This window comes from Mesoplodon mirus (assembly GCF_964341445.2).
Source record: "Mesoplodon mirus genome assembly, chromosome: 5".
Lineage (NCBI taxonomy): Eukaryota > Metazoa > Chordata > Mammalia > Artiodactyla > Ziphiidae > Mesoplodon > Mesoplodon mirus.
This window is the reverse complement of record NC_138980.1, coordinates 27,886,393-27,913,662: the sequence shown is the minus strand read 5'-3', so window position 1 is coordinate 27,913,662 and position 27,270 is coordinate 27,886,393. Positions and strand designations below refer to the sequence as shown.

Here is a 27,270-nt window from a genome sequence, read left to right as displayed (position 1 = left end):
CCTGTTCATGAGATCAGCGTAGTTTTCCTCCAACGTGAGTGACTAGGTGAAAACAAAGGAGACGTAACAGCGAGGGACATGATCTGAACCTGAGGTAAGAGCCAGCACCCCAGCATTGAGGGATGGATATTTTGAGCATCACTGCTTTCTAACAAGATTTGCAATCAAAAGGGGAACTGATGGAAAATATGCACATATTCAGGTATGTGGGAAGTCAGAGGGCTTATGCATGTATTAACTTAAATTTTACCACCCATTTATGATAAAAACCCTGCAGAAAGTAGGCATAGAGGGAATTTTCCTCAACATAATAAAGGCCATATATGACAAACCCACAGCCAACATCGTCCTCAATGGTGAAAAACGGAAAGCATTTCCACTAAGATCAGGAAAAAGACAAGGTTAGCCACTCTCACGACTATTATTCAACATAGTTTTGGAAGTTTTATCCACAGCAATCAGATATGAAAAAGAAATAAAAGGAATCCAAATTGGAAAAGAAGAAGTAAAGCTGTCACTGTTTGCAGATGATATGATACTATACATAGAGAATCCTAAAGATGTTACCAGAAAACTACTAGAGCTAAACAATGAATTTGGTAAAGTAGCAGGATACAAAATTAATGCACAGAAATCTCTGGCATTCCTATACACTAATGATGAAAAATCTGAAAGTGAAATTAAGAAAACACTCCCATTTACCATTGCAACAAAAAGAAAAAAATATCTAAGAATAAACCTACCTAAAGGAGACAAAAGACATATATGCAGAAAATTATAAGACACTGATGAAAGAAATTAAAGATGATACAAATAGATGGAGAGATATACCATGTTGTTGGATTGGAAGAATCAACTTTGTGAAAATGACTATACTACCCAAAGCAATCTACAGATTCAATGCAATCCGTATCAGACTACCACTGGCATTTTTCACAGAACTAGAACAAAAAATTTCACAATTTTTATGGAAACACAAAAGACCCCGAATAGCCAAAGCAATCTTGAGAATGAAAAAGGGCGTTGGAGGAATCAGGCTCCCTGACCGCAGACTATACTACAAAGCTACAGTAATCAAGACAGTATGGTGCTGGCACAAAAACAGAAATGTAGATCAATGGAACAGCATAGAAAGCCAAGAGATAAACACACGCACATATGCTCACCTTATCTTTGATAAAGGAGGCAGGAATGTACAGTGGAGAAAGGACAGACTCTTCAATAATTGGGGCTGGGAAAACTGGACAGGTACATGTAAAAGTATGAGATTAGAACACTCCCTACCACCATACACAAAAATAAGCTCAAAATGGATTAAAGATCTAAATGTAAGGCCAGAAACTATCAAACTCTTAGAGGAAAATATAGGCACAACACTCTATGACATAAATCACAGCAAGATCCTTTTGGACCCACCTCCTAGAGAAATGGAAATAAAAACAAAAATTAAAAAATGGGACCTAATGAAACTTCAAAGCTTGGCACAGCAAAGGAAACCATAAACAAGACCAACACACAACCCTCAGAATGGGAGAAAATATTTGCAAATGAAGCAACTTTGTCAGTTGGGTTAATCTCCAAAATTTACATACAACTCATGCAGCTCAATAACAAAAAAGCCAAAACCCAATCCAAAAATGGGCAGAAGACCTGAATAGACATTTCTCCAGAGAAGACATACAGATTGCCAACAAACACATGAAAGAATGCTCAACATCATTAATCATTAGAGAAATGCAAATCAAAACTACAGAGAGGTATCATCTCACACCGGTCAGAATGGCCATCATCAAAAAGTCTAGAAACAATAAATGCTGGAGAGGGTGTGGAGAAAAGGGAACACTCTTGCACTACTGGTGGGAATGTAAATTGATACAGCCACCATGGAGAACAGTTTGTAGGTTCCTTAAAAAACTAAAGATAAACTACGATATGACCCAGCAATCCCACTACTGGACATATACCCTGAGAAAGCCATAATTCAAAAAGAGTCATGTACCAAAATGTTCATTGTAGCTCTATTTACAATAGCCAGGAGCTGGAAACAACCTAAGTGTCCATCATTGGAAGAATGGATAAAGAAGATGCGGCACATATATACAATGGAATATTACTCAGCCATAAAAGGAAACGAAATTGAGTTACTTGTAGTGAGGTGCATGGATCTAGAGTCTGTCATACAGAGTGAAGTAAGTCAGAAAGAGAAAGACAAATACCATATGCTAACTCATATATATGGAATCTAAGAAAAAAATGTCATGAAGAACGTAGGGGTAAGATGGGAATAAAGAAACAGACCTAGTAGAGAATGGACTTGAGGATATGGGGAGGGGAAAGCGTAAGCTGTGACAAAGTGAGAGAGTGGCATGGACATATATACACTACCAAATGTAAAATAGATAGTGGGAAGCAGCCGCATAGCACAAGGAGATCAGCTCGGTGCTTTGTGACCACCTGGAGGGGTGGGATAGGGAGGGTGGGAGGGAGGGAGATGCATGAGGGAAGAGATATGGGAACATATGTACATGTATAACTGATTCTTTTTGTTATAAAGCAGAAACTAACACACTATTGTAAAGCAATTATAATCCAATAAAGATGTAAAAAAAAAAAACTAAACATAGAATTATGATATGATCCAGCAATCCCACTACTGGGCACATACCCTGAGAAAACCATATTCAAAAAGACACATGCACCGCACCCCAATGTTCACTGCAGCACTATTTACAATAGCCAGGTCATGGAAGCAACCTAAATGCCCATTGACAGATGAATGGATAAAGAACATGGGGTACATATATACAATGGAATATTACTCAGCCATAAAAAGGAACGTAATTGGGTCATTTGTTGAGACATGGATGAATCTAGAGACTGTCATACAGAGTGAAGTAAGTCAGAAAGAGAAAAACAAATATCGCATATTAACGCATGTATGTGGAACCGAGAAAAATGGTACAGATGGACTGGTTTGCAGGGCAGAAATTGAGACACATGTGGAGAACAGATGTATGGACACTAGGGGAGGAAAGTGGCAGTGGGCAGGGTTGAGGTGACGAATTGGGAGATTGGGATTGACATGTATACACTGATGTGTATGAAATGGATGACTAATAAGAACCTGCAGTATATAAAAAAAATAGTGAGGGAAGCTGTGTATGTGGGTAAGGTAGGAGGTCTATGGGAGCTCTCTGTACCTTCCGCTCAGTTTTGCTGTGAAGCTAACAATGATCTAAAAAAATAAAGTCTACTAAAAATGTTGGTAAAACTGGTTTGGGAGAGAAGATAAAACATCCAATTTAAAACATACTAAGTTTGAGATACCTAAAAGAGACACTTGCTGAGAGGGTGAAAGAGATACTGTTAACTCTGTCAAATAACACTGTTTGGTGTGTTAAATACTGTCATACTATTATTTGGTAGAAAATTTCCTATAAAAATACTATGGATACTAAAAAGTTATTTTGATCAAAAAAATCACCTAATTATTTAATAAATAAAGTGGTTGTTAATGGCCCATTTTACAATATAAGTCCTGGTGACCAGGTATATACTAACCTGTCTTCTTTTCTGTATTAAAAAAGCTAACAAGCACATTATTGTACTATAGTTTTGCAAGATGTTGCCACTGGGGAAACGGTAAAGTATACACAGGAGCCCTGTGTGTTATTTCTGACAACTGCATGCGAATCAGTAATGATCTCAAAATAGAGTTTAATGAAAAAAAACAATTAACCAAAGAACAAGGGGATGGGTGGTAGGTAATAAGATAAGGAAATCCTTTCTCTTTCTCTGTGAAAGAATTTGACCTTGGAATAGCATTTTAGCTCTGTTCCCCTGGTAACCACCCAAGAAAGTATGTCAACTGTGTTTCTGAACAATCTTATTTATGTTTCTGACTGCCTTGGTAACATGCTCAAAAGATTCATCAGCTGCATGATGAGGCAACATTGCTTAAGATAAAAATGACTCCTGATTGGTAAAGTGTATTTACACTGGGCAAGTCCCTTGCAGGAACCTTGGAAACTAAGCTCTTCTCATAGGCTGTTACAAGATACATTAGATCTGATAGGGCCTAGGGCTTCAAAGCCAACATGAGTCTTGCTTCCTTGTACCTGAGCTATCATCTGAAACATCTGAGGAGACAGCTGCTGAATAGTTGTATGCACATCTGAAAAGACCACTCCCACTGAAGGGAAATATCTGACAAAGACCAGCTGTCACACTGCACTCCTTGTATCTATTCAAAACACAAATGAAACAATAAAACGGTGTGAAGCCAGCTGAAATTATGGCTGCTGGGCCAGAAGATACTTCTGGACACTTGGAGGATGTGGAGGATAATGGCCCCAAAGTTACACCTATCTAATCTTAGCTATATATTCTTGGATAGAAGGTATAAGATCTAAATTTTTCTGTATGTTAAGATGCATGGGTACGTTTATTAATCATAATTTTTTACCTTTACCTCTTGGGACAGAAAATGCTCACTTCAACTTAAAGACTATTCTCAGATTTGTCCTTCTGTGTGGGCCATTGTTACCTGGTGTCTGGAGGCCTTGAGAACACACAGAATCACATGCCTTATGAGCATAGTGCTTTAGACACAGGAGGAAATCTGTAAGGGGTATCTTGAAATCTTTACAAAATATATTCTGTGCTAGCAAGAGATTAATATGCCACAATTTGCTAAGTCACATTTCTTGGGCTGATGTATTGCTGAGCCAAGAAATGAAAGAAAGTATTAATGTAATGTCATAAATGATGTGAATGAGAATAGAATAAGTGTGGATTACTTGTTAGAACTGGATCAAATTTAAATGTTTCAAAATATGTGCTCCTTAAACCTAGCCAATGATTTGAGTCCTATAGGACAAGATTAGATTTGGGTTTCAATGTTATTAATTGGTATAGGTATAATGGTATGCAGTACTGATTACACATGCATGTTGTTATGTATTAGACAATTCATTAAATAAACCTCTTATGGGAAAAATTGTAAAGATGATGTAAGGACTGGAACCATGGGGATGACGTGCAGTGTGACCCCTGAAGTCTACTGGTGGTAGAGCAAGCAGTGTGCTTCCAAGTGGGGTCATCTGAAGACACAGAGCTGTGCCACAGCTCTGGTACACAGCTGAGCAATGATGAACATAGCATATAGCGAGAATGTAGAGTCTGTGCTCAGGATAAATTTCTTTTTCTTTATTAATTTATTTTATTTTATTTATTTTTGGCTGTGCTGCATCTTCGTTGCTGCTCACAGGCTTTCTCTAGTTGTGGTGTGAGGGGGGCTACTCTTCGTTGAGGTGCGTGGGCTTCTCATTGAGGTGGCTTCTCTTTCTTGCCGAGCATGGGCTCTAGGTGCGCAGGCTTCAGTTGTGGCACATGGGCTCAGTAGCTGTGGCTTGCCGGCTCTAAAGCACAGGCTCAGTAGTTCTGGCACACAGGCTTAGTTGCTCCAAGGCATGTGGGATCTTCTAGGACCAGGACTCGAACCCGTGTTCCTTGCATTGGCAGGCGGATTCTCAACCACTTAGTCACCAGGGAAGTCCTCCATACACTCTTGTTGAAAGACTTACGGGGAAATAGGTTTGTTCTTGGCGGTTGTCTACTTGCCTTGCTCTCATTTACGCAGATGCAGAGCTACAAGTCACTGCCCTGTAGGAACGTCGGTTTCCTCCTGGAAGAACCAGGAACCCAGGAGCCAGCAGCCCAAGGAGCTCGACCACGAACCCAGAATGGGGTCTGGACAAGTGATAGGCTCAGCCAGGGCTCTCCTCGCAGACAAGCTCGAAGAACTACATTTCCCAGAATCTTTTGTTCTCGCATGGACTACATTTCCCAGAGGGGCTCGCGACTGTCCCTGCCCCGTCCCTCCCGGAGCTACGTGGGGCGTAGGGCGTCGGGCGTTTGCCGTTGGCATGAGCTAATTACTCGCCAGAGGTCCGCCGAGGCGGCACCGCGTGGAGTCCCCAGTGGAAGCTTCTGTCTGGCCGTGGCAGTTCCGGAGCCTCCAGCCTGCGGCCCGCGGAACCCCCGATGCCTGGGCGAGGTGAGCGGCGGGGGGTAGGCAGGATGCGGGAGGGAGGACCGGGCTTCGGGAGCATGCGTCGCCGGGGCATGGGGCACAGGCCCAAGAGACGCGAGCCGGGTCTTTGTGGGCGCCGGCGGGCCGAGAGCCGGGCACCCCTGGCTCTGTTCGCCTGCCGCCCCCAGCCATCCCACTGACGTGGCCCTGAACGAGACAGGTCGGACACATCGTCCCCATTGGCTGGACCCAGCCACCCTCCTGCTTCTTCCCGACCAGTTCCCAGCGCGCTACCTGCTCAGCGCCTGCCGGCATTTGAATTTGTTTCGGGCTGGCAGTGAACGTGAGAAAATTATTTCCTCCCCTTACCATCACCCCTGCACTCCCGAGTGACAGGCTTGTTTTACGCGAGAAGTGAGTCGCCAGCTTCCCCCAGTGGCAGAGCCAGGACTGGACCCAGGTCTTTGGTTTAATGGGCCCTTTCCTCAAGACAGCAGCCCCTCCCCGCCATAGGAGAGCTGATGTTTTCCCTTTCCGAAGCAGCTTTCTCTAGAAATCTGGAAATTGTTTCCTTGACAGGAGGGGGAGGAATTGGGTGGGAATGCTTGAGGTGGAGAAAAGTTGTCACATGCACGCAGGGAGGTTAGAGCAGGTGCTCTGGAGCCCGCGGTGCCTGGAACCCTGGTGCCACCCTCCCTGGCTGTGTGGACTGGGACAAGTTGCTCCCACTCTGCCCTCAGTTTCCTGATCTATAAAATGGGGTGCTGACAATGCCAACTGTGCTGTGGGACTCGATGATGTATTGATAGGTAGTGCCTGGCACGCGGTGAGGCTCAGGGAGTTGCTGCTACTGCTGATAGAGTCCTAGGACTTTTCCTCTGAGCCAGGGAAGGAGCTGGGCCTGGACCAGGATGACCCAGCCCTTCTCTCTGGTCCTGTCTAGCCCTCGTTCCTTCTGACTTCCTTCTCTGGGGGCACTTGGCATCATTTTCAAGTGGTATAAAGGTTTCAGAGCTGCTGATTCTGAGGTCTAGAAAGCAGAAGGGGCTTCCTCCTGGTTCCCTTTTTCTTCTCTCAGATCTGGCTTCTGGAGACTTCTCCCATCCTAAGGTGAAACTGCCCAAAAAGAGGACATGGCTACTGAACAGAGGGAAGCAAGGTCTCAGGTGAGTTCATTGCCATCTCAGGTCTTAGAGATAGATGGGGTTTTTTTTTCTGTTATTTTACCCTCAAACTGAAGTTTTCTCCCCAATACAGTCTTCACCAGGATTTGGAGCCCATGTCCTTCTGCCTTGGAAGAGTTGGTCCACCCTGGTGGATGGTGGATTGCATAGGGAATGCTTGCCTCCAACCCCCCAATCCATGGCCTGTGTTTCTCTTTTTTTTTCTAATAGACACTCTTTTATTCATTAATCTCAATTCACTGTATGATTACTGAATTGATAGGTAAGATGCCACATGTCTTATACCACTTGGGGTCAGAACAAACAAACATGCACACTTGGCAGAGTTCCTTTCTGGCCTGTCTCCTTTGCTCAGTCGTGTCCCCCTCCCTACCCTTGGCCAGAATGCTTTTCTTTTTCTTTCCGCCCTGAGAAATCCTCATGATACCTTCGCCAGGCTTTTCCCAGTCCATAGTTTTTAGTTTTTCTCCATCTTAACTTTCTGGATCATGTGCCTTGCTTCTGTCACTCTCTTGAAAACTGATGTTGACCTGCCATTTTCACCTTTATGTTGTGAGAATGAGGGTGGGACCCCATCCAGGTGAGCCACTGTGTGAACAAAGGATAGCCATGCTGGTGGGGACGTAGATGGAGAGGTCTCTTGACTCCAAGAGCAGAGAGAAGACTCCTCAGGAAGCAGCAGTGAGAGTTTCATGGGATATTGGTAGTGGAGAGGCAGTGTATACAGTGATTCCTCAGTGGGGCTTTTGAGCCAGATGGCCAGGTTTGTGCCCATCTCCTCTGTTGCTGTTAATGGGTCTTGGGCAAAAAACTCCACCTCTCTGTGCCTCAGTTTCTTTCCTCTCTGTGCCTCAGTTTCTTCACCTGTAAAGTGAATACAACAACTGGGCCTACCTCAAAGGGTAGATGAGAGGATCCTGGGAGTTAGTGCATGGAAAGCATTCTTATCAGGGCCGGGCACATAGTAGATGTTCAATATGTGGTGGTTGTGGTAGCTAAACGATATTATTCTAGTTCATGATGTCTATCTATCTACTGTTGGTAGATAGAAATGACTATACAGTGTCCTTCCTTTACTCATCCTCATCTAATAGTAGTTAACGTTGCTGGGGAATATCCTGAGGGCTTCACCTTTGTTCTCACTCTCATAGCGAAGCAGAAGTTATCACCCCCATTTTACACTTGAAACTGAGGCTCAACGAAGTCAGGCAACCTAAAATCAAACCCAGGTATGTCTGGCCTCTAAGTTCATGTTAGTTATCATCCAGCCTTTCCTCTGGTACATCTTTCAGAACACAGGGCAGGCCTGGCTCCCAAATGACCAGAGTTCTCTGCAATGTGATGTTGTGTATCTTTTGGACCCATGAAATGTGGTAGTGGTTGATCTTCTGAGACTGTGGCTAGGACCTGCCTCTGCATATTTGGGCTACTTTTTTCTAAGCCCTTCCCATTCCATTCCAACAGAGCCAGGCTGCTCTCTTACCCAGAATCTTCTCCATCCCTGCTTGTGAGTCCTATGTGACATTTCTCCCTAACCTCACCTGCTGCCGATACATCAGTACTATGTGGAATTGTGTGTAAAACTCAGTGACAGGACGTTTAAGACCAGAGAGAGAATATACCCACCAAGTGCTGGGTTAAAAGAAAACTTCAGTTATCGTCTTGTCTCTGCCATTGGTAAAGTATGTGACCTGGTGTCTTAACTGCCCTGGACCTGGTGTTTCTCATCTCTAAAATGAGGATTGAACGAGGAAATAGTATATGGTCCTGTCCAGCGACACTTTTCTTGTTCAAATTGTTTCATGCGTTTTTCTTGTCTGCCAGTTGGATTGTAAATTCTTTTGAGGGCAAAGATCATTTCTTGTATTCCCTGCCATGTGCCAATAAATTATCTTATTATACATGCACTGCATGTTAATGTTAAAAATCTCAGAGAATAAAAACGTAAAATCAGTCTTACCCCAACATCTTGAGATAATCATGGTCATACCTTTGGTATGCAGCCCTCAGAATAATTGTCTGTGTACCTTTCTTTATTTATTATTTATTGATGTACATGTGTACATATGTATGTATGTATATTTTTATTTTCTCATTTTAGCTTTTTATTTTGATAAAATACACATAAGATTAAACTCACCACTTTAATCATTTTTGAGTATATTGGCATTAAGTGCGTTCACAGTGTTTTGCTACCATCACTGCTCTTTACCTCCATTGTATGGATTATCATTTATTACTTAAGCCTATGAGATAGGCGTTGAGAGGCAGTTCCTTGGATTGGAATTCTACCTCTACCACTGACCAGTGATATTGTGATTTATAATACGAAATATATATTTGGTCTTTGTCCCTGTTCCTGGCACATAATTTCCAAAACCCTTGTGATTTCCTAAGTGGTTAGTAATATATGCTTTTTATCCCTGAAATTACTTCAGAGCAATGAAGGCACAATGGGTGTGTTTTGTATCCACACCAGAGTTTATGTTAATGAGGTTACTTTTGTACCCCACCTAAGGATGCGGGCAAATTGCCAGGGGAACCAACCTTGATTAAAGTGTTGGAATTTTCAGTCCTGCCCCCCAATAACCCCTCTTATCCATCTGTCACCACCCTAGGAGATGAAAGTTGCATCAGTCGCCAATGGTCAGTGATTTAATCAATCGTGCCTATGTAATGAACCTCCATAAAAACCCAGAAGGGTTCAGAGTTCTTCCAGGTTGGTGAACATGTAGAGAGTCAGAGAGAATGGTGAATCCCGAGAGAGCATGGAAGCTGTGCACCCCTTCCCTGTGCCGCTCTTTCACCTGCCAGTTCCTATGTCTTCTTTTATAATAAACCAGTAATCTAGTAAGTAAATGTTTTCCTGAGTTCTGTGAGCCACTCTGGCAAATTAATCAAACCTGAGGAGAGGGTTGTAGAAACCTCCAATTTATAGCCAGTCAGTCAGCAGCACAGGTAACAACCTGGACTTGTGATTGACATTGAAAGGGGGCCAGTCTTGTGGGAATCTGACACTATCTTCAGGTGTCAGAATTGAGTTTAATTGTAGGACACCCAGCTGGTGTCCCACAATTGCTTGGTGTGCGGAAAACCCCCCACATCTGGTGTCAGAAGTGAAGTAGTGTTGTATTAAGAGTAGCGGAGACATGCAGGAGGAGTGAGTTTTCCCTTCATACCAGCTGTGTGACTTGGATAAATTTCTCTTTGTTTTCTCTTGTGTAAAATGGACACAATAATAGTACCTTCTTCATAGGGTTGTTGTGAAGATAAAATAAAGATATACACTAAAGGTTAATATAAAGCTCTAAGAATAGTACTTAGCCTGAAAAAAGCATTCAATAAATTATAGCTATTTTAATTTCCATTATTACTGTCCTCAAGCTTTAGGGAGCACAGAGTGCCTTCAGTTATTTAACCTAGTCTCTGTCGGTGATTATTGAGGTTGTTTCCATTTCTTTGCTGTTACTAACACCATGATAAATGTCCTTGCATGTGCATTTTTGTTCAGTGTTCATTATCAAACAAATATAGTAATTGGAGAGTTAAAGAGTATGCACATTTTAAAGCTTCTAATGTATGTTATCAAATTGCCAACAGGAAGATTATTCTAATTAACACTCCCACTAATGGCCTTAATACCTCCACCCATCTCTTGTAGCAGTTAACTCAGAGCCTGGTTCATACTTCCTGCTACTCAGTATCTATTTGTCATTGGTCAGTTGTTCATTAAGCAAATGACCTGGAACCTTCAGAACCTAGAATAATACAGAAGCATTTCATGGTAGCCCGTCTACTCCCCACTGCCGCCTTTTTCACCCTGTGTGATGGGTGGTCCTGGGTGAGCTGGGATGCTTGTCTCTACAGGTGTCAGTGACGTTTGAAGATGTGGCTGTGTTCTTTACACGGGATGAGTGGAGAAAGCTGGCTCCTTCTCAGAGAAACTTGTACCAAGATGTGATGCTGGAGAACTATAGTAACCTTGTCTCATTGGGTAAGGAAATTTTCCCTGTAGATACAGAGTTCAGAAATTGGGATACCTCAGCATCTGATTTCCTGGGTAAAAGCCCTGGGTCATTAAAAACTTTAGCTGAGTTTTGCCTTAGCACTGTGCAAACTGGATCTCCATAAATAAACCTGAAAACCTTTTTCTCCCTCGTAGGTATGGAATTGCCCCATGGATGGGACAATCTACAGAGCTGCCCATTAGAAATTCCCTCACTGCAGGCAACATTTTCCCACTATGACTGAACTATGATGTGTTTGCTCATCTCTTAACAGAGAGCATCCCTCAACCTTTTTCTTTGACCCAACACTGGCTTTTTTCAATTCTCTTTTACAGGGGTCAGCAAACTTTTTCTGTAAAGGGCCAGGGAGTAAATATTTTCAGCTTTGTGGGCCACATATAGTCTCTGTAACGTATTCCTTTTCTTTTTTTTTTTTGAACCATTCTTTGCTCAAGGGCCATGCATAAACAGACAGTGGCCTAGATTTGGCCTATGACCCATAGTTTGCTGACTGCTGCCATCTTTCAAAGGGAGTCAGATAGTGTTTTCTCATTTTAAACAAGCTACTTGGTACATAATCCTTTCCACAGATACCTGTTACAAATATTAATTTAATCTGTACATTTAACATACATTTAACAGTATATACATATTCCCTCTTGTATAGAAAGCTATTAGCACCCTGTTAATCAAGTCTGCATGTTTATCATACTTCACTAACATACAACTAAATGTTACATTGCCCCTTGCTTTTACCCTAACACACCCCTCACATTGTGGGGGCACAACTGGAGCATCCCACAGAAGTTCTCTGTATCATCCTTTGAGTTTTCCGCTCAGATCTCAGATACCTCTTTGTGTCAAGGCAAAATCAAGTCTTTTTTTTCTTTTTCTTTTTTTTTCTTCTTTTTGGTCTATGAGCAGGACTCCCATTTTCCAAACCCGAGGTGATCTCCCTGTTGCAGCAAGGAGAAGATCCCTGGAAGGTAGAGAAAGACAGCCCTGGAGGCTCCTCTCTAGGTGAGTGGGTGCGGAATCTCTGCAGGCAGCAGTCTGGTAAGTGAGTGCATGTGCAACTCGGAGATGTTGGTCGGGGAATTTTCTGCAGGTTCTCAGTCCTGAAGAAGTTTTGGAGAAGGGATGCTAAGGCCCCTAGTCACAAGCTTCCTCTTCTTCTCTGATAATTACTGCACAAGTGAATCTCTCAGGATCTTTTCTCTTGTGATTTCCTGTTGTTTCAGAGGAGGGCTACATTGCCATGCATTCATTCAGCAAACTTAGTGCATTTAAGGAACTGCAGATAATTCATTCAGACTGAAGCTCAGGGTATATGGGAAAAGAAAGAGATGAGGAAGGAAATGAGATTAGAGAGCCAGGTGGGGGCCACACTATGAAGTGCTTTGGTACAGTTCTTAGGGATGGGAACTGTCCATGGATGACTGGAAATAATTGAAGAGTTTCAAGCAGAAGAGTTGTATGGTTGTTGATATTTTAGAAAAAATAGTCTGAGTCTGAGATACTTTAAACGTCCTTCAGTAAAGGCTAAAGAAGCTGAGGTGGGTCCCTACACTGGCACACAGCACCACAGTCAGAAAGCAGCAGCACTGGTGTGGGCAGAGCTCCAAGCTACGTGAAGGACTAAAGCAAGTTACGGTGCATTATTATGACATATCGCCATTTATGTGTAAAGAAAATTAGGTGGGTGTTTGTCTATATGCATTATGTGCGTGTAAGTGCCAAGAGAAAGGTCGGGGGACACCTAAGCTGGTAACTAGTTACATTTGGATTGGGACTGAGAATGGGCATTGATGAAAGGGGACTTTAGTTACATGCAATGTTATTAAAATTTTCACAGAGAATATATTTATGAGTCCTTATTACACAGTTTCAATTAACTAAGAATGGTTACTTTGGAAACACTGTTGGTCCTAGATTTGAAGTGAGGAAAAACTAGAGGTGGGAACCTTCTGGAGATTATTGCCTAATGTAGGCAAGACATTACCTGGAGGAAGGCATGTGCAGTGAGTTCAGGAAAGAGGAGAGGTCCCTTTATTAAGGGTATAGGACAGGTTCGGTGTGGGATGGGTTTCATTTGAAATGTTAGTGAAATATGGGTAGAGGTCACCAGTGGACAGCTGTAGAAGGTAAACAGGGTCAGAACTCAACAGGGAGGTCAGGGAGCCATCAGTGCAAAGGTGGCATTTGAAGCCTTGAGCTGAGCAGATGAGGGAACGGAGGAGAGGACAGAGTCCCAGGAAACCTCAGTTTTATGAGGTGGGTTAAGAAGGAAGAATCTGTGGCTGAGCCTGAGAAGAAGTCACCAGAGGAGAAAACTGGCAGATTCGGCTGTCATGGAAGTTGAGGACTGAGAGCTGTTGACTTGGGGAGGCCAGGGCTCTGGGGGAGCCAGGTTCTAAGCCTCGCTCACTGCTTTCCTGTCCCGTGATAAACAGCAGTGCAACCTTGGACAGAAGGATGCAGGTCCTGCCCTGGCGGAGCTCAGTGGAGGTGGAGGCTAATCGCACACAGGGCTGTGGAATGACAGCCTCCGGTGAGGACCTCGGGGGAAGAGCCGCAGGTGCTGTGAGAACGTGGAACAGGAGGAGTGCTGTGGGCAAGGCTTCCCGAGGAAGGGCCGGATCCCACATTGTGAGAAGTGTTCAGGCACAGGAAGAGCATGTCCGAGAGTCCAGACAAAGGAAGCCGGTGTGTGGAGACGGGAGCAGGGAGAGGGAGCCGGGACCTGAGAGCCAGGCACAGCCTCTGAGGAGTTGAAGTACCCTGGCCACGGGCCCAGGTTTATATTGTGCAAGGATCAGCCTGCAACCAATGTGGAGCCACCTGCCATAGACGTAGTAGGACTTGTCTGAGGTTGCTGTCGGGTCCAGACGAGTCAGTGATGACCCCTCACAATGCGGGCCCAGCAGAAGGGCTGTGGGACAGGCTGTCTCGATCCCTAAAGCACCCACACCTTTAGTAGAGCTCGTTCTTCCCCGTATAATGTGAGATCTTTTGAGGTGGGAACCACACTTATCTCTCCTTTTATCTTTTAACTGTCACTTGGGAGAAATATTCTAATTTTGTGGGAACTGCTAGAGACCACCACAAAGTAAACAGAGAACACAGGCAGCAGGAAACCAGTGGAGAGTTTAGGAGGGGCGTCAGGTGTGGACTGAGTATGGCGTGGAAGATCAAAGGAAGAGATGGAAGAATTGTTCCCTTTCCATTCGCCTCGGGAGCCTCTGATCCATGAGGAGTCCCCCTTCCTGAGTGAAATGTTAGTTGGATTAAACTGAATAGAAAGTATGACTGGAGTCGAAAGCTGTCCAGAGAGACCCTGAAGACACCTAGTGGTGATGTCAAGTCCTTCTCAGAGTTGGGAAACTGTCCCCAAAGGAAAACTCTGAGTGGGTGTCTGGAGGAAGTAAGGCCATCAGAGCCAAGCAGTGTGTGCATTTCTCTTGATGGGATGAACCTCCTCTCTTTGGTCAAAGGAGACAGTGAGATGGGGCGTCCTGGGTGTGCTGGCGTGTGGTTGTGTCTCTCCTGCACCCCTGGCGAGTCTCCCATTTGCCTGGACTAAAGTGCCCTTGGAACAGTTTCCCTTCCAAGGGGAGCTCACTTCCCTGTGAGCTTAGGTGAGGGACCTGGATGTTCTTGGAAGTACCTTGATCATTAACTGTAGACCAAAACCAAAAACCAACCCTTTGAACAACCGGTGACAGAAAAGCTTATGCTTCCAGGGTAGGACTCCTAGAACCTCTAATTGCCTCCAAGTGTGTTTTTAAAATATAATTTTCACTTCAAGACTCCTCACAAATAGGAAAAACAAGACAAAAAGGGAAAACAAACTGTCATCCCTGGATCTGTATGTTTCATGTTGAGAGATGGGAGGAAATGGCTCAAAGGGTACACGTCTCATCTGAGTCTCTTACTTAAGAAATGAGTCCAAAGTCTAATCACTATTCTGGCATATTATGTATATAAGTTATCTATATATAAAATAAGAATAATGTGATTAAATCAACTTGAACGTCTCATGAGTTTGATTTACACCTAACATGAAAATATTCTTTTATTCAAAAAGTTTAAAATCCAGGGATGATCTAGGTAAACAGTTACCTCCAATGAAAAGGTGTTTTTCTTCCTTTGTCTTTTTCTCTTCCTTTGTTATATTTATGCAAGAATTCAGGGCAGACTGAACCTGGAAGGGTGGTCAGCTAAGGGGTTGCTTGTGGACTGCCTTCGACTCACTGAGACTTGCGGGGGCTTCATCTGCACAGAGAATAGGGGTCTTTTTCTAATTTGCAGAAAGGTGCTGTAGGGGTTATAGCGGCAGCCTAATGAAATATCATGCAGTGATTTTAAGGAGTGAATTTCTTACAAGGTGAAAGTTGAGCCCAAATGCTCTGTAGCCCTGTTTACTATGTTTGATTTAGTCTTGTTCTCATCCCCTGCGCTCCTCTTCTGCCACCAACATCTACTGTCCTTGTAGCTGCCAGAATGGTCTATTTAAAAGATAGATCAGGTCATCTCACTCGCATGCTCAAAACCTCTAGTGGCTTCTATCACATAGAACACAATCCAAAGCCCGCAGCGTGGCCCTCAGAGGCCTTTGTGGTCTGGCCCCAGCTACCTCTTCGCCTTCACCTCCTTCCTCTCTGCCCTTCATTGGAGAACTCTAATCACCCTGGCCTCCTTGTAGTTCATCAGGAAGGCCAAGCAGGCTCCCACCTCAGGGCCTCTGCACTTGCTTTTTCCTCTCCTGGACCATTCTTCCTGATGGCCAGGAGCCCACTTGACTCACTTCCTCACACTATACAGGTTTCTGCTCAGATGGCACTTTGTCAGTTAGACACAGCTCATCCTTTGTTCTTTGTCCTCCACAGGACACAGGTCCTTTGTCCTCCACATTCTTTATCCCCTCACCGTGCTTCATTTTCTCTCAGAGTACTTATTACTGCCAAATAGTACATATTTATTTATTATCAGCTCTTCCTCTGGATTGTAAATTCCCTCATGCTGGGTTGTCTGTTTCATTTGTTCCCATGTCCCCAGTACCTAAAATAGTGTCTGGTCAGAGGCAGCTTCCAGTTAGTGAATGTATGAATGACTTGGTTAGGTAGTCGTGATGGAGACCGAAAAAAGGGAACCAGTTGCAGAGATATTTGGCAGATAAAAGCAACAGGACTTGGAGATGGTTTAGATATGGAAGATAGAGGAGATGGAGTTGTCAAGGATGCGTGCTTGGTTTGTGGTTTGTTCTGGGATGGACAGTGATATCATTCACTGAGATAGTGGTGCTAGGAGATCAGAATTGGGGGATGGTATAAATATGGTTTTGGATGACTTAAATTGTCTTTGGTTGACCCAGTTATTCAAGTGGAGATGTCAAATAGCCTGTTTGATTTGGAGTTCCACCCCTTATAATATACCCTGGGCATTAAATGTAAATTTGGGAGACCCTGTCACTAAAGATAATTGAAAGAGTGGTTGAGTTTGAGTTAGCCTGTGGAGTGGATTCAGAGTACAGCAAGAGCAAGAAAGAGCCTAGGACTCAATCTTGAGGAACTCTGGCATTTCATGGCTAGGCAGAGAGAAATGAACCCATAGGGAAGACAAGGGTAAGGTGTACTATAGAAGGAAACACGGGAGTCTAGTGTCATTGAAGTCAAGTCTCATAAAGGATGGTATCAGTAGAAGTAGGGAAAAGTAGATGAACTTGAGACATATTTAGATGGCAGAATAAACAAGTCTTGGTAATTGATTAGCAGAGGGAGAGGTGTGAAGGATGCCTTTTAAAGTTTTGATTCAGAACTGGTGCCAATTACAGAGACAGAAAGGTTATACAGGTTGGGGGAGGAAATAATCATAAATTCAGTTGAGCTGTCTTTGAGACACTCAAGTTGCTGTTTTGAGCTGGGTTTTGTATAATTAGGTATGGAGAGTAGAGAAGTCTTGCCTAGAGTATGTTTATAGATGAAGCTGGCCTGTGGAAAGGGTACAGAGTGCAAAGAATCAGGGGCCTAGCACTCAAACCTACGGAACTCCAAGATCAGGTAGAGGAAAATGAGCACACAAAGGAGATTGAAGCTGGTGGAACATGAGAAGAATTTGAGGCAAGTTCAGGGTCACTGTAGCTTAGGTAGTGAGCATCTGAAGGAAAATGAGGGGTCACTATCAGACGCTGCTGAGAGGTAAGTTAGGTGGGGACTGAAGAGAGCATCTTGCCTTTGTCACATGAAGGTCATGGTTGCCTTAGAGTAGTGGTAAGGACAGAAGCCAGAATGGAGCCCATGAGGGGTGAGTGAGCAGGAGGAGATAAATATGTGTGGGATACGACAAGGTGAGATGTGACAAGGAGGCAGTAGCTGGAGAGCTCTTCTATGCAAATATAAACAAATATTTCTTGTTTTTCTCTGTCCACTCCAATTATATTATACAGCACACATTATTCTGCCCCTTTCTCTTGATATATATTGAAACTCTTTCCATGTCAGTACATAAAGAGCTTCCTCATTCTAAGGAGTAGTTCTACGGCCTTCAGCTAGCTCTCTTCTTGGCTGGCAGAAGAGGTGATTTTGGTTGTATGTGGCTTTGGATAATGTTAGCCCATTGGGTCCAGTTTGGGCTAGAATTTTATAAATGCTGTGGTTTCTAATTAGCAATATGGATATTGGTTTAAAGCTGTACCTTTATCGTGTACCCATATGATGTCCTGGTGTATTACAGTTAGAGTTAATCCAACTGTCCATCAAAGGAATCTGGTTGAATAAGCTGAGGGACATTCTCATGGTGGAATTCTCACTGTAAATAAGAATGAGGAAGAATTCTGTAAATTCCACTGTGGGGTGATAATATTACTAAGTAGGGGAAAGTGCAGAGCAGAACAGTGAGAATAGGAGTTTTATCAAAGGAAGGAGGAGATACCAAAAAAGACAAAGTGTATATTTGCTTATATTAAAAAAAAATAGAGAAGCCAAAAAAAAAAAGGATAAAAGCAGATCTATAAAAATGGTTACCTATAAGGTGAAGGAAGAAAAAGAAAAAGGATTGAGAGAACAAGGATAGAATGTAGAATTTTTTTAAGGTACCTTGTTTTTATAATGTTGACTTTGGAACCATAAAAATGTTTTATAGGGCTTCCCTGGTGGCGCAGTGGTTGAGAGTCCGCCTGCCGATGCAGGGGTTCGTGCCCCGGTCCGGGAAGATAACCACATGCCACAGAACGACTGGGCCGTGAGCCATGGCCACTGAGCCTGTGTGTCCAGAGCCTGTGCTCCACAGCGGGAGAGGCCAAAACAGTGAGAGGCCCAAGTACCGCAAAAAAAAAAAAAAAAATTTAAATTATAAAACAAGATTAAACAAAAATGAAAAAGTGTTCCATAAATATTGAAAGCAAAATGAAACAAATGACCCTAATTGTGTTTCAGGTTGTTGGCTTAGTCACAGAGAAAAATTATCTCAAATGCTTTTAAATCACAGCAGCTTGAATAAAGATCCTTAGTGATTTATATAAATATTGTGGTTTATAATAATAATAAGTAATATATATTTGGTACAGAGCTCCTAAAACCCTGGGAATTCCTAGGTGATGAGAGCCACAAAGGTGTCTTTGTTATGTTAATGAGGTTTCTTTTGGACCCTATCTTAAGATGGGGCCTGGTTGCCATAACCAATCATGTGATTAGAGGTTTGAAAGTTGACCTCCAGGGAGGGGAGGGGGACTGGAGGTTGAATTAGTTGCCAGTGGCCAATGATTTAATCAATCATGCCTGTATAATGGCGCCTCCATAAAAACCCAAAAGGACAGATTCAGAAAGCTTCTGGGTTGGTGAATATGTGGAGATCTGGGGAGTGTGGTGTACTTAGAGAGGGCTTAGAAATTCCATTCCCTTTCCCCATACATTGACCTGTGCATCTCTTCCATCTGGCTGTTCCCAAGTTATATCCTCTTACAATTAACTGGTGATCTAGTAAGCAGAATGTTTCTCTGAGTTCCATGAGCCACTGTAGCAAATTAACCAAACGTAAGAAGGGGGTCGTGGGAACCTCTGATTTATAGCCAGTTGGTCAGAAGTACAGATGATAACCTGGGTTTGTAACTGGTGTCTGAGGGAGGCAGGGGGCAGTCTTGTAGGACTGAACCCTTAACCTGTGGGATATGATGCTATCTCCAGGTAGATAATGTCAGAGTTGAGCTGAATTGAGGACACCCAGTTGGTATCCAAGAATTGCCTATTATTGATGTGGAAACCGCCCCCCCCCACCACCACATTGGAATTGGGTGAAGAACATGTAATTAATACCTTACAGGCAAAAATAACTTCAAACAATAATGTTGATTTTGGTGGTTATAATAAAAACATGTGGTTATGTTTACAAATAGAGTTCTTATCTTTGAGAAATGTGTCTGAAGTATTATTGATGAAATGATATAATACGGAATTAGTGTACTTTAGCATATGCTAATGAAAGAGATGTAAGGGAGTTGTATTAATTTTCTCACCTGCTCCAACAAAGTGCCACAAACTGTGTGGCTTTAAACAACAGAAATTTATTGTCTCACAGTTTTGTGGGACCATGCTCCCTCTGAAACTCCAGGTAGAATCCTTCCTTGCCTCTCCCTACCTTCTGGATGTGGCCAGTGGTCCTTGTTCCTTGGCTTGCAGCTGCATCACTCCAGTCTCTGCTTCTCTTGTCACTTGGTGTTCCCCTGGGGTATCTTGACATGGTCTTTCTGTGCTTGCCTGTGTCCAAATTTCCCTTTTATAAAGACACCAGTCATATTAGAACCTACCCTAATCACCTCATCTCAACTTGATTGAATCTGCAAAGTTACTTAACCTTACCAAATAAGGTTATATTCTGAGTTATTGGAAATTAGGACTTCAACATATCTTTTTTGGGTGACGCAATTCAACCCATAATAAGGTAATAGATGAAACAGCATTAGTGATTGTTGATGCTGGCTTGGCAATTCATTGTACAATTCACTCCACTTTTGAACATCTTCCATAATAAAAAGCTGTAAAAATCAGAATTACCAACAACAGAATTTCTAAAACAGCATTTCTCTTTTTCACCAACACAGGCATTCTGGAATACATTTACAGATGTGTAGTTCTGCCCCCATCGTGGTGTTGTGTGTAATTCTCAGCATATAGCTCCCTCAATTCTCTGACTCTAGAAAACCTTACGAGACTGCAAATGCATGTGACATTTTTATAGGAATAATTTTGAATCTGACCACCTGTAGGATAAGGTGGGAAGGATATAGGTCTGGAAAGTTGGCTTGGGTTCAAAGATTTTGATGCTGCCTTTAGCCCTCACACTATCCCTCCATCTAATCTATGGCTAATCCTTTAAAATCCCATTTTAGACATTTCTTCCCCCAAATTCTGGCCACCACTAGTACGCCTTCCCAGCTTGTACTTGGTACTATCTGAGGGTAGTTTGGATGTTGTTGTAAGCTCACATTTTCATCCATTTCTGTCTTGTGTTTTTGTTGTATAAATTACCACACTTCTCCTTTTTTGTCTCTAATGCCAAACTGGGAGCTCCTTAAAGAAGTTAACTGTTTCCTTTCATTACCAGGTCTGGAATGTCTTGTGGATCACATGCCTAAGATAGAGCCTGACATGTTGTAGGTGCTTTTTAAGTATTTGCTGAATGAATTAAATAAGGAGCAGTCAGTGCTTTTTGAAATAATAAGAGGAGTTCTATATAGTAAGAAGGTTAAGTTCAGTGGGAAGTAATACTAGAAAGGTGAGAAACAGGTCAGAGGATCACCTTGAAGGTCAATAGCAATAGTCACTATTGAGTAAGGAGATCCTGAACTTGGATGTATTAATGATGGTTGTTAGAGACATCTTAGTGAAGAGATTCAAGGGAATTTGATGACTGACTAGACTTGGAATGCAGGGGAGAGAAGCTTCTGAGATGAAACTAAGAATTGATGGCAAAGGAGCTGAAGAAGTTATGATATAATTCAGAACTTGGAAACACAAAAAGAGTTTGAAAGGAATGCACTGGATTCGGATTTGGACAAGCTGAATTTGAAGAAAAATCCTCAAATGAAGAGTCTAGCAGGCAGCTGGAAATACCTCTGTAAAGTGTTTTGAGGCTCAGGATAGTCATTCAGATAGGAGGTGTGGGAGTGGATGAAATCATCTAGGGAGAGAAGGTTGAAGAGAGACTCACAGAGTTTCATAAGCACCAAGGGAGGAGAAACTAGACCTAATGACAGGAACTAGTCAGGGTGGTGGTCATTGGCAAAATCACCTGTTCTCTAAACTTCTGACCTAAGTCATAACCTTGTTCATGAGTTAGCTCAGGCCCAGGCTTGATTCTGGGAGAGAGCAAAAGTTGAACTGCACTTCAGGAGACATATCTTAGACCTACAGAAAACTTTAAGCAGACCATAAAGAACAGTTAGGATGTCCATAATCCAGGACTCATGTCCCCTTCCTTGGGAAACATGACTGTTTTAAGTTATTAGTCCCATTCTGGACTAAGGCATTGGCACTTGAAGTAGAGTTGAGGTGAGTTTCCCAGTATTGGTATGGACCCTTGTAGCTATAATTACTTGCATTAAAAAATAAAAACTCCCCATGTCCTGTTTCTCTATTCTCCTTTAAACAGAACTTTTCAAAAGCATTTCTATACTTGATGTCTCCATGTTCTCACCTCCCATTGTTTCTTCTGTGCACTCCAGTAGGGCTTTCTTCCTTACTAGTCTATGAAAAGCAGTTATTAAATCCCAGACAGTCTCCATCTTGGCACAATCAGGGTTAAGTTTTTAATTCTTAAATTGTTTAACAAAGTTGATCATTGCCTCCTCACTGGAGTACTTTCTTCCTTTGGCTTCTGGACCACCATACTCTTCTGCTTTTCTTCCTTTTCTTGCCCTCTAGTATTACAATGCCTAAGTGATTTTTTCAGTTCTTCAGCTTCTTTTTCTTTTTTGGCTGTGTTGGGTCTTCATTGCTGCGCACGGGCTTTCTCTAGTTGCAGCAAGCGGGGGTTCTTTGTTGCGGTGCGCGGACTTCTCATTGTGATGTCTTCCCTTGTTGCGGAGCACGGGCTCCAGGTGCACAGGCTCAGCAGTTGTGGATCATTACCTGGTCCATAGTACGCAGTTAATAAATATTTGTGAATGGAAAGGATGTCTCCAGCATATGCAAATATAACAAAATAAGAAAAAAACCATGTAGTGCTCCAGAAACTGCATGTAGTTCAGTATACATGGCAAGAAACCAGGGGAGGGAGATGAGTACCGAGGTGAATGAAGGTCAGATCATGAAACACCTTGTTGACCATGTTAAGTACTCTGGACCGTACTTATATACAAATCATTGAAGATAATTTGGAGGATCTTACAGAAGTTTGCAACATGGTAAGATGTGGATTTTAGAAAGATTACTGTGGCTACAGTGTGGAGACTGAATTGACAGCAAGATTTGAGGTGGGGAGACTAGTTAGGAGTCTATGGTGGAACAGTAAAGCATGAGAAACAGAGTACCATTTAGGTACCCGAGCCCAGTGCTCAGGGCTCTAGTAAAGTTGTTGGTTGTAAAACTGCAGTCTTTACATACAGACCTAAGGCAGGGTCTCTAACTTTGCCTTATAAACTACAATCCAAAATTTTGGAATCTTGCTATTTTCTTCCCAGCTCGTGTAGTAACCTAGAACCAATGACTGATGTTCACAGGGAAAGTACTCCATTTTTACCACTGCCTCCCACACTTGTGCCCAAATAATGTTATTGAAATTTGGATCACTTAAGCAAGACTTAGATGGATAAGGAAATTGAAAGGTGTTGAACAGAAAATAAAAAAAAAAACTCCTCTTTCTGTTACAACAAATAGTAAAGATTAGAGAGCAGATAGGTTTTGTGATTGGCTAAGTGAAAAAGAGCTATTACACAAAATGCACATTATGGTCTCTTCCAGAAGATGTGGTTCCTAATTTAATGAGTGATTTATTGATACTTACCTATATATGTATTTTAAAATGAGTGTTATTCTCACTTGCTTGGCTTGGCAAATATCAGTGCCTTAAAAAAATAGTAAAGATGGGTGCATTTAAAATTAGTCAGAGAGGGTGTGTAGAATGGGGGAAAAAATCCCAAACCCTAGGGAAAGCAGTTTTAAAGTGGAAATAGAAAGTTACCCATGAAGGAAACTGAGAAGTTAACACTGGTAGAAGAAAAGAGAAAAGCAGAATATATTATGTTCACCAAGCAGAGAGAATCTGTAAACAGGTGAGAAAGTGAATGTCAGATAGGAATCTCAAAATACAGTGAGTTGCAAAGGAGCCCTTTAAATGGTTACTCTAGCCCAGGAGAAAATGCCAAAATATATGTATACCTATTCCCCACCAGAATTTAATATTCAATGAATTGTGTCCTTACCCAACTTTAAAATTTATTGAATTTAATTCTGTTTTTTACCACCTTATCATGTTAGCCCTTTTTACCATTTTATGTTTATTCCTGTCTTACTGATCTTTGACTCTTTTCTATGCTGCTTGCATAGCATCTCCTGCTTGATAAATGAGCAAGGCTGCTTTCTTATCTTGCAACTTTTGGCTTCATGCCTACCTGTTGGCACCTCTGTAGATTAATTCAGTAATTACTTCCTGTTTGAACTGGCTCTGAAACCCTCCCACTGCTTGTATAATGTACTGTCCTGGAAGGCAACTTCTCATGCAAGTCTTGAATCCTGTGTGTGTGTGTGTGTGTGTGTGTGTGTGTGTGTGTGTGTGTATGTATGAAATTAATATATAAATAATTGAGATTATTTGACATTGTTCAAATTAGGTATATATAAGTTATTAAGGAAGGTTAACAAAACAAACATTTTGTGTATAATTCAGATGCCATTAGGAGGATCTGTAGGTGAATAGGGCATGCTAATCTGCTTGCAGAGAACATTAGGGTAGAAAAGGAAAGTGAAAAATATTTAGACATAGATAAATATAATTACATATATAGAATATATAGATATATATTTTTAACACTGTGGTGAGTGCCTATAATAACAGGAATGCTCTGTGGAAACTCACAGTCAAGAAGGGACTCAGAGTTAACTTTTGAACTGAATCTGAAGGATACAAAGGAATTTGGCATGAGGGAAAAGGGATGAAGACTTTCCAGATTAGGAATGATTACACAAAGAAGAAAAATGTCATGAAGATAATTTAGGATTCTATCATAGGCTTTGGACTCTGATCCCAGGCTGCCTTTTCCAATTCATGGCTCCCCTTTGAATCCCTCTTCTCCATTTTCCATTAGCCAATTCTTCTGATCACTCTTACACTCACCCTCTTTAAATGGGTTTGTTTAATCTTTTCTCCACCCTGTTGTTCTCAACTCATGTTGATTGATTCTCTGTACTGCTTAAATCTCCTAAGTTTTTCTTCTTACTGTTTTTGGCCATATACCAAGACCTTATTTAAATACCATCAATATTCAGTCTATACATTTAGTCTCAGTAGCCAAATGCTGTATCACATGGAACATCTTCAGTTTTTTCTTTCCCTTCCAGGATGGAAGAACAGTTATAAAACCACAAAGTCAACTCAAACACAAGGTTCTTCATTTCAGGAGCTGATAATGAAAAGATCCAAAAGGAATGGACCCTGGGACTTCAAATTAGAAAACCCCTACAAATATGAAGACAGATTGGAGAAAAAGCAGAAGAAAAAAGAAAGTGTTCAGATAGTTTCAGTCGCTCACAAAAAAATCCTCACTGTAGAAAGAAAACATAAAAATACTGAATTTGGCCAAAACTTCAGCCCAAAGTCAGTCCTTGTTAGGCAACAGATGGTTCCCAGAGAAAACACCCCACCAAAATGTGAAATACAAGGAAACAGCTTCAAACAGAATTCCAATTTATTTAATCAACAAAAAATCAACACAGCCGGGAAACGTTATAAATGTAGTATGTGTGAGAAAACCTTCATTAATACTTCATCCCTTCATAAACATGAGATAAACCATAGTGGAGAGAAATTGTTTAAATGTAAAGACTGTTCGAAAGCCTTTAACGAAAGTTCAGCTCTTATTCAACATCCAATAACTCATACTGGAGAGAAACCCTATATATGTAAAGAATGTGGGAAAGCCTTCACTCTCAGTACATCCCTTTATAAACCCCTAAGAACACACACTGTGGAGAAATCCTATAGATGTAAAGAATGTGGTAAATCCTTGAGCAGAAGGTCAGGCCTTTTTATACATCAAAAAATCCATGCTGGAGAAAACCTCTATAAATATAATCCAGGTAGGAAGGCATCTAGTTGCAACACATCCCTTCCTGGATGTCAGAGAATGAATTCCAGAAAGAAGTCCTATTTATGTAATGAATGTGGCAATACCTTTAAGTCTAGTTCATCCCTTCGTTATCATCAGAGGAAACACACAGGAGAGAAACCTTTTAAATGTAGTGAATGTGGGAGAGCCTTCAGTCAGAGTGCATCTCTTATTCAACAGGAAAGAATTCACACTGGAGAAAAGCCTTATAGATGTAATGAATGTGGAAAAGGTTTCACTTCTATTTCACGACTTAACAGACACCGACTAATTCTTACTGGTGAGAAGTTTTATAATTGTAATGAATGTGGTAAAGCCTTAAGTTCCCACTCAACACTTATTATTCATGAAAGAATTCATACTGGAGAGAAACCATGTAAATGTAAAGTGTGTGGGAAAGCCTTCAGACAAAGTTCAGCTCTCATTCAACATCAGAGAATGCATACTGGAGAAAGACCCTATAAATGTAATGAGTGTGGGAAACATCCAGGTGTAACTCATCCCTTAGTAATCATCAGAGAATTCACACAGGAGAGAAACCATATCGATGTGAAGAATGTGGGATATCTTTTGGCCAAAGATCAGCTCTTATTCAACATCGAAGGATTCATACAGGAGAGAAACCCTTCAAATGTAATACATGCGGGAAAACTTTTAGACAAAGCTCATCACGTATTGCCCATCAGAGAATTCATACTGGAGAGAAACCCTATGAATGTAATACATGTGGGAAACTTTTCAATCACAGGTCATCTCTTACTAATCATCATAAAATTCATCTTGAAGAGAAACCCTAGAAAGTAGGTTTGCATGTGTGACATTCTGAAACCAAAGCTCATCAGAATACATGAAAGTGATGTAATAAATGTAATGGATATGAAAAGCCATTCTATGATTTAGTCATCAAATAATAAATTCCAAGGATAAACCTATGTAATAGATAATGAGAAAAGTGGAAATTGTTCAGTCCTATCAGACACTTTGTAATAACCTAAAATGAAGAATTCTGGACTGGAGACCTTGACTTTGGGCATTTGTAAAGTAATTGTTTTCTCTACAGCATCGCATGCTGCATATCATATGTCATTGTTGTAAACATCTGGGTGATGAGGGGAAGTGTGCACTGGATTTCCTGTTAAACTGTAAACTTAATACTTTTTAAAAAATAACTGACATTGTAATAGTATATAAAAGATGTGGTCAAAGAAATTATACATTTTTAGAGAAAAGGACCAAATGAAAGTTAAAAATGAATTGTAAACTACCTCTGACTTTCTGGGGTTTGTCCTTTTCCTGACTTGATGTCAAACTTTGTGCCTGGATTTCATTTAAAAGTAGAAATAAAAGTCTGTTCTCTTCCTTTGTTCTTCTAGTAATTGCTGTGAATTGGAAATTTTCTACACAATTTTTAATTCTGTTCTCAGAATTATTTTTTTTTGCTCTGAAGTCATTTATTATGAAATTATACATGCTATATACTGTGAGCTGTCATCTTAAGTATATTAAATGGAAAAATAAGCAGTTTTCAAGTTTAAAGCTATTAAATTATATTTAATATATATTATACATATATATTTAATAACATATATTCTAAATTCACAGCAGAAGGGGCTGTCAAAAGTAGTTTAATGAATCTAGCATATGTGCCAAAATATTGGAAGGTACATCAATCACTTCATGAAATAAAGAGTATGCTTTTCCTACTTGGTGTTCTCTAGTGTCAAACAA

At 41.5% G+C, this 27,270-nt stretch overlaps 1 protein-coding gene and 1 long non-coding RNA gene across 2 annotated transcripts; both read left to right on the top strand.

Moving 5' to 3' along the window:
• The first annotated feature begins 5,877 nt into the window (after positions 1 to 5,877).
• Positions 5,878 to 11,372, top strand: LOC309805133. The gene is made up of 3 exons (XR_014294229.1): positions 5,878 to 6,058; positions 7,113 to 7,200; positions 11,086 to 11,372. It is a non-coding gene; the product is annotated as an uncharacterized lncRNA (long non-coding RNA).
• Positions 11,373 to 12,196: 824 nt separating this feature from the next.
• On the top strand, positions 12,197 to 26,361 carry LOC309804168 (uncharacterized protein). Its single transcript, XM_082621326.1, has 2 exons — positions 12,197 to 12,281; positions 24,776 to 26,361. Exon 2 carries the CDS (start codon positions 24,844 to 24,846, stop codon positions 26,344 to 26,346), a length of 1,503 nt encoding a protein of 500 aa, XP_082477452.1. The 5' UTR covers positions 12,197 to 12,281; positions 24,776 to 24,843; the 3' UTR covers positions 26,347 to 26,361.
• Positions 26,362 to 27,270: the final 909 nt, after the last annotated feature.

Excerpts from the sequence above, each read along its gene's own strand:
- LOC309804168 (XM_082621326.1), top strand. The coding sequence starts at position 24,844 with ATGAAAAGATCCAAAAGGAATGGACCCTGGGACTTCAAATTAGAAAAC.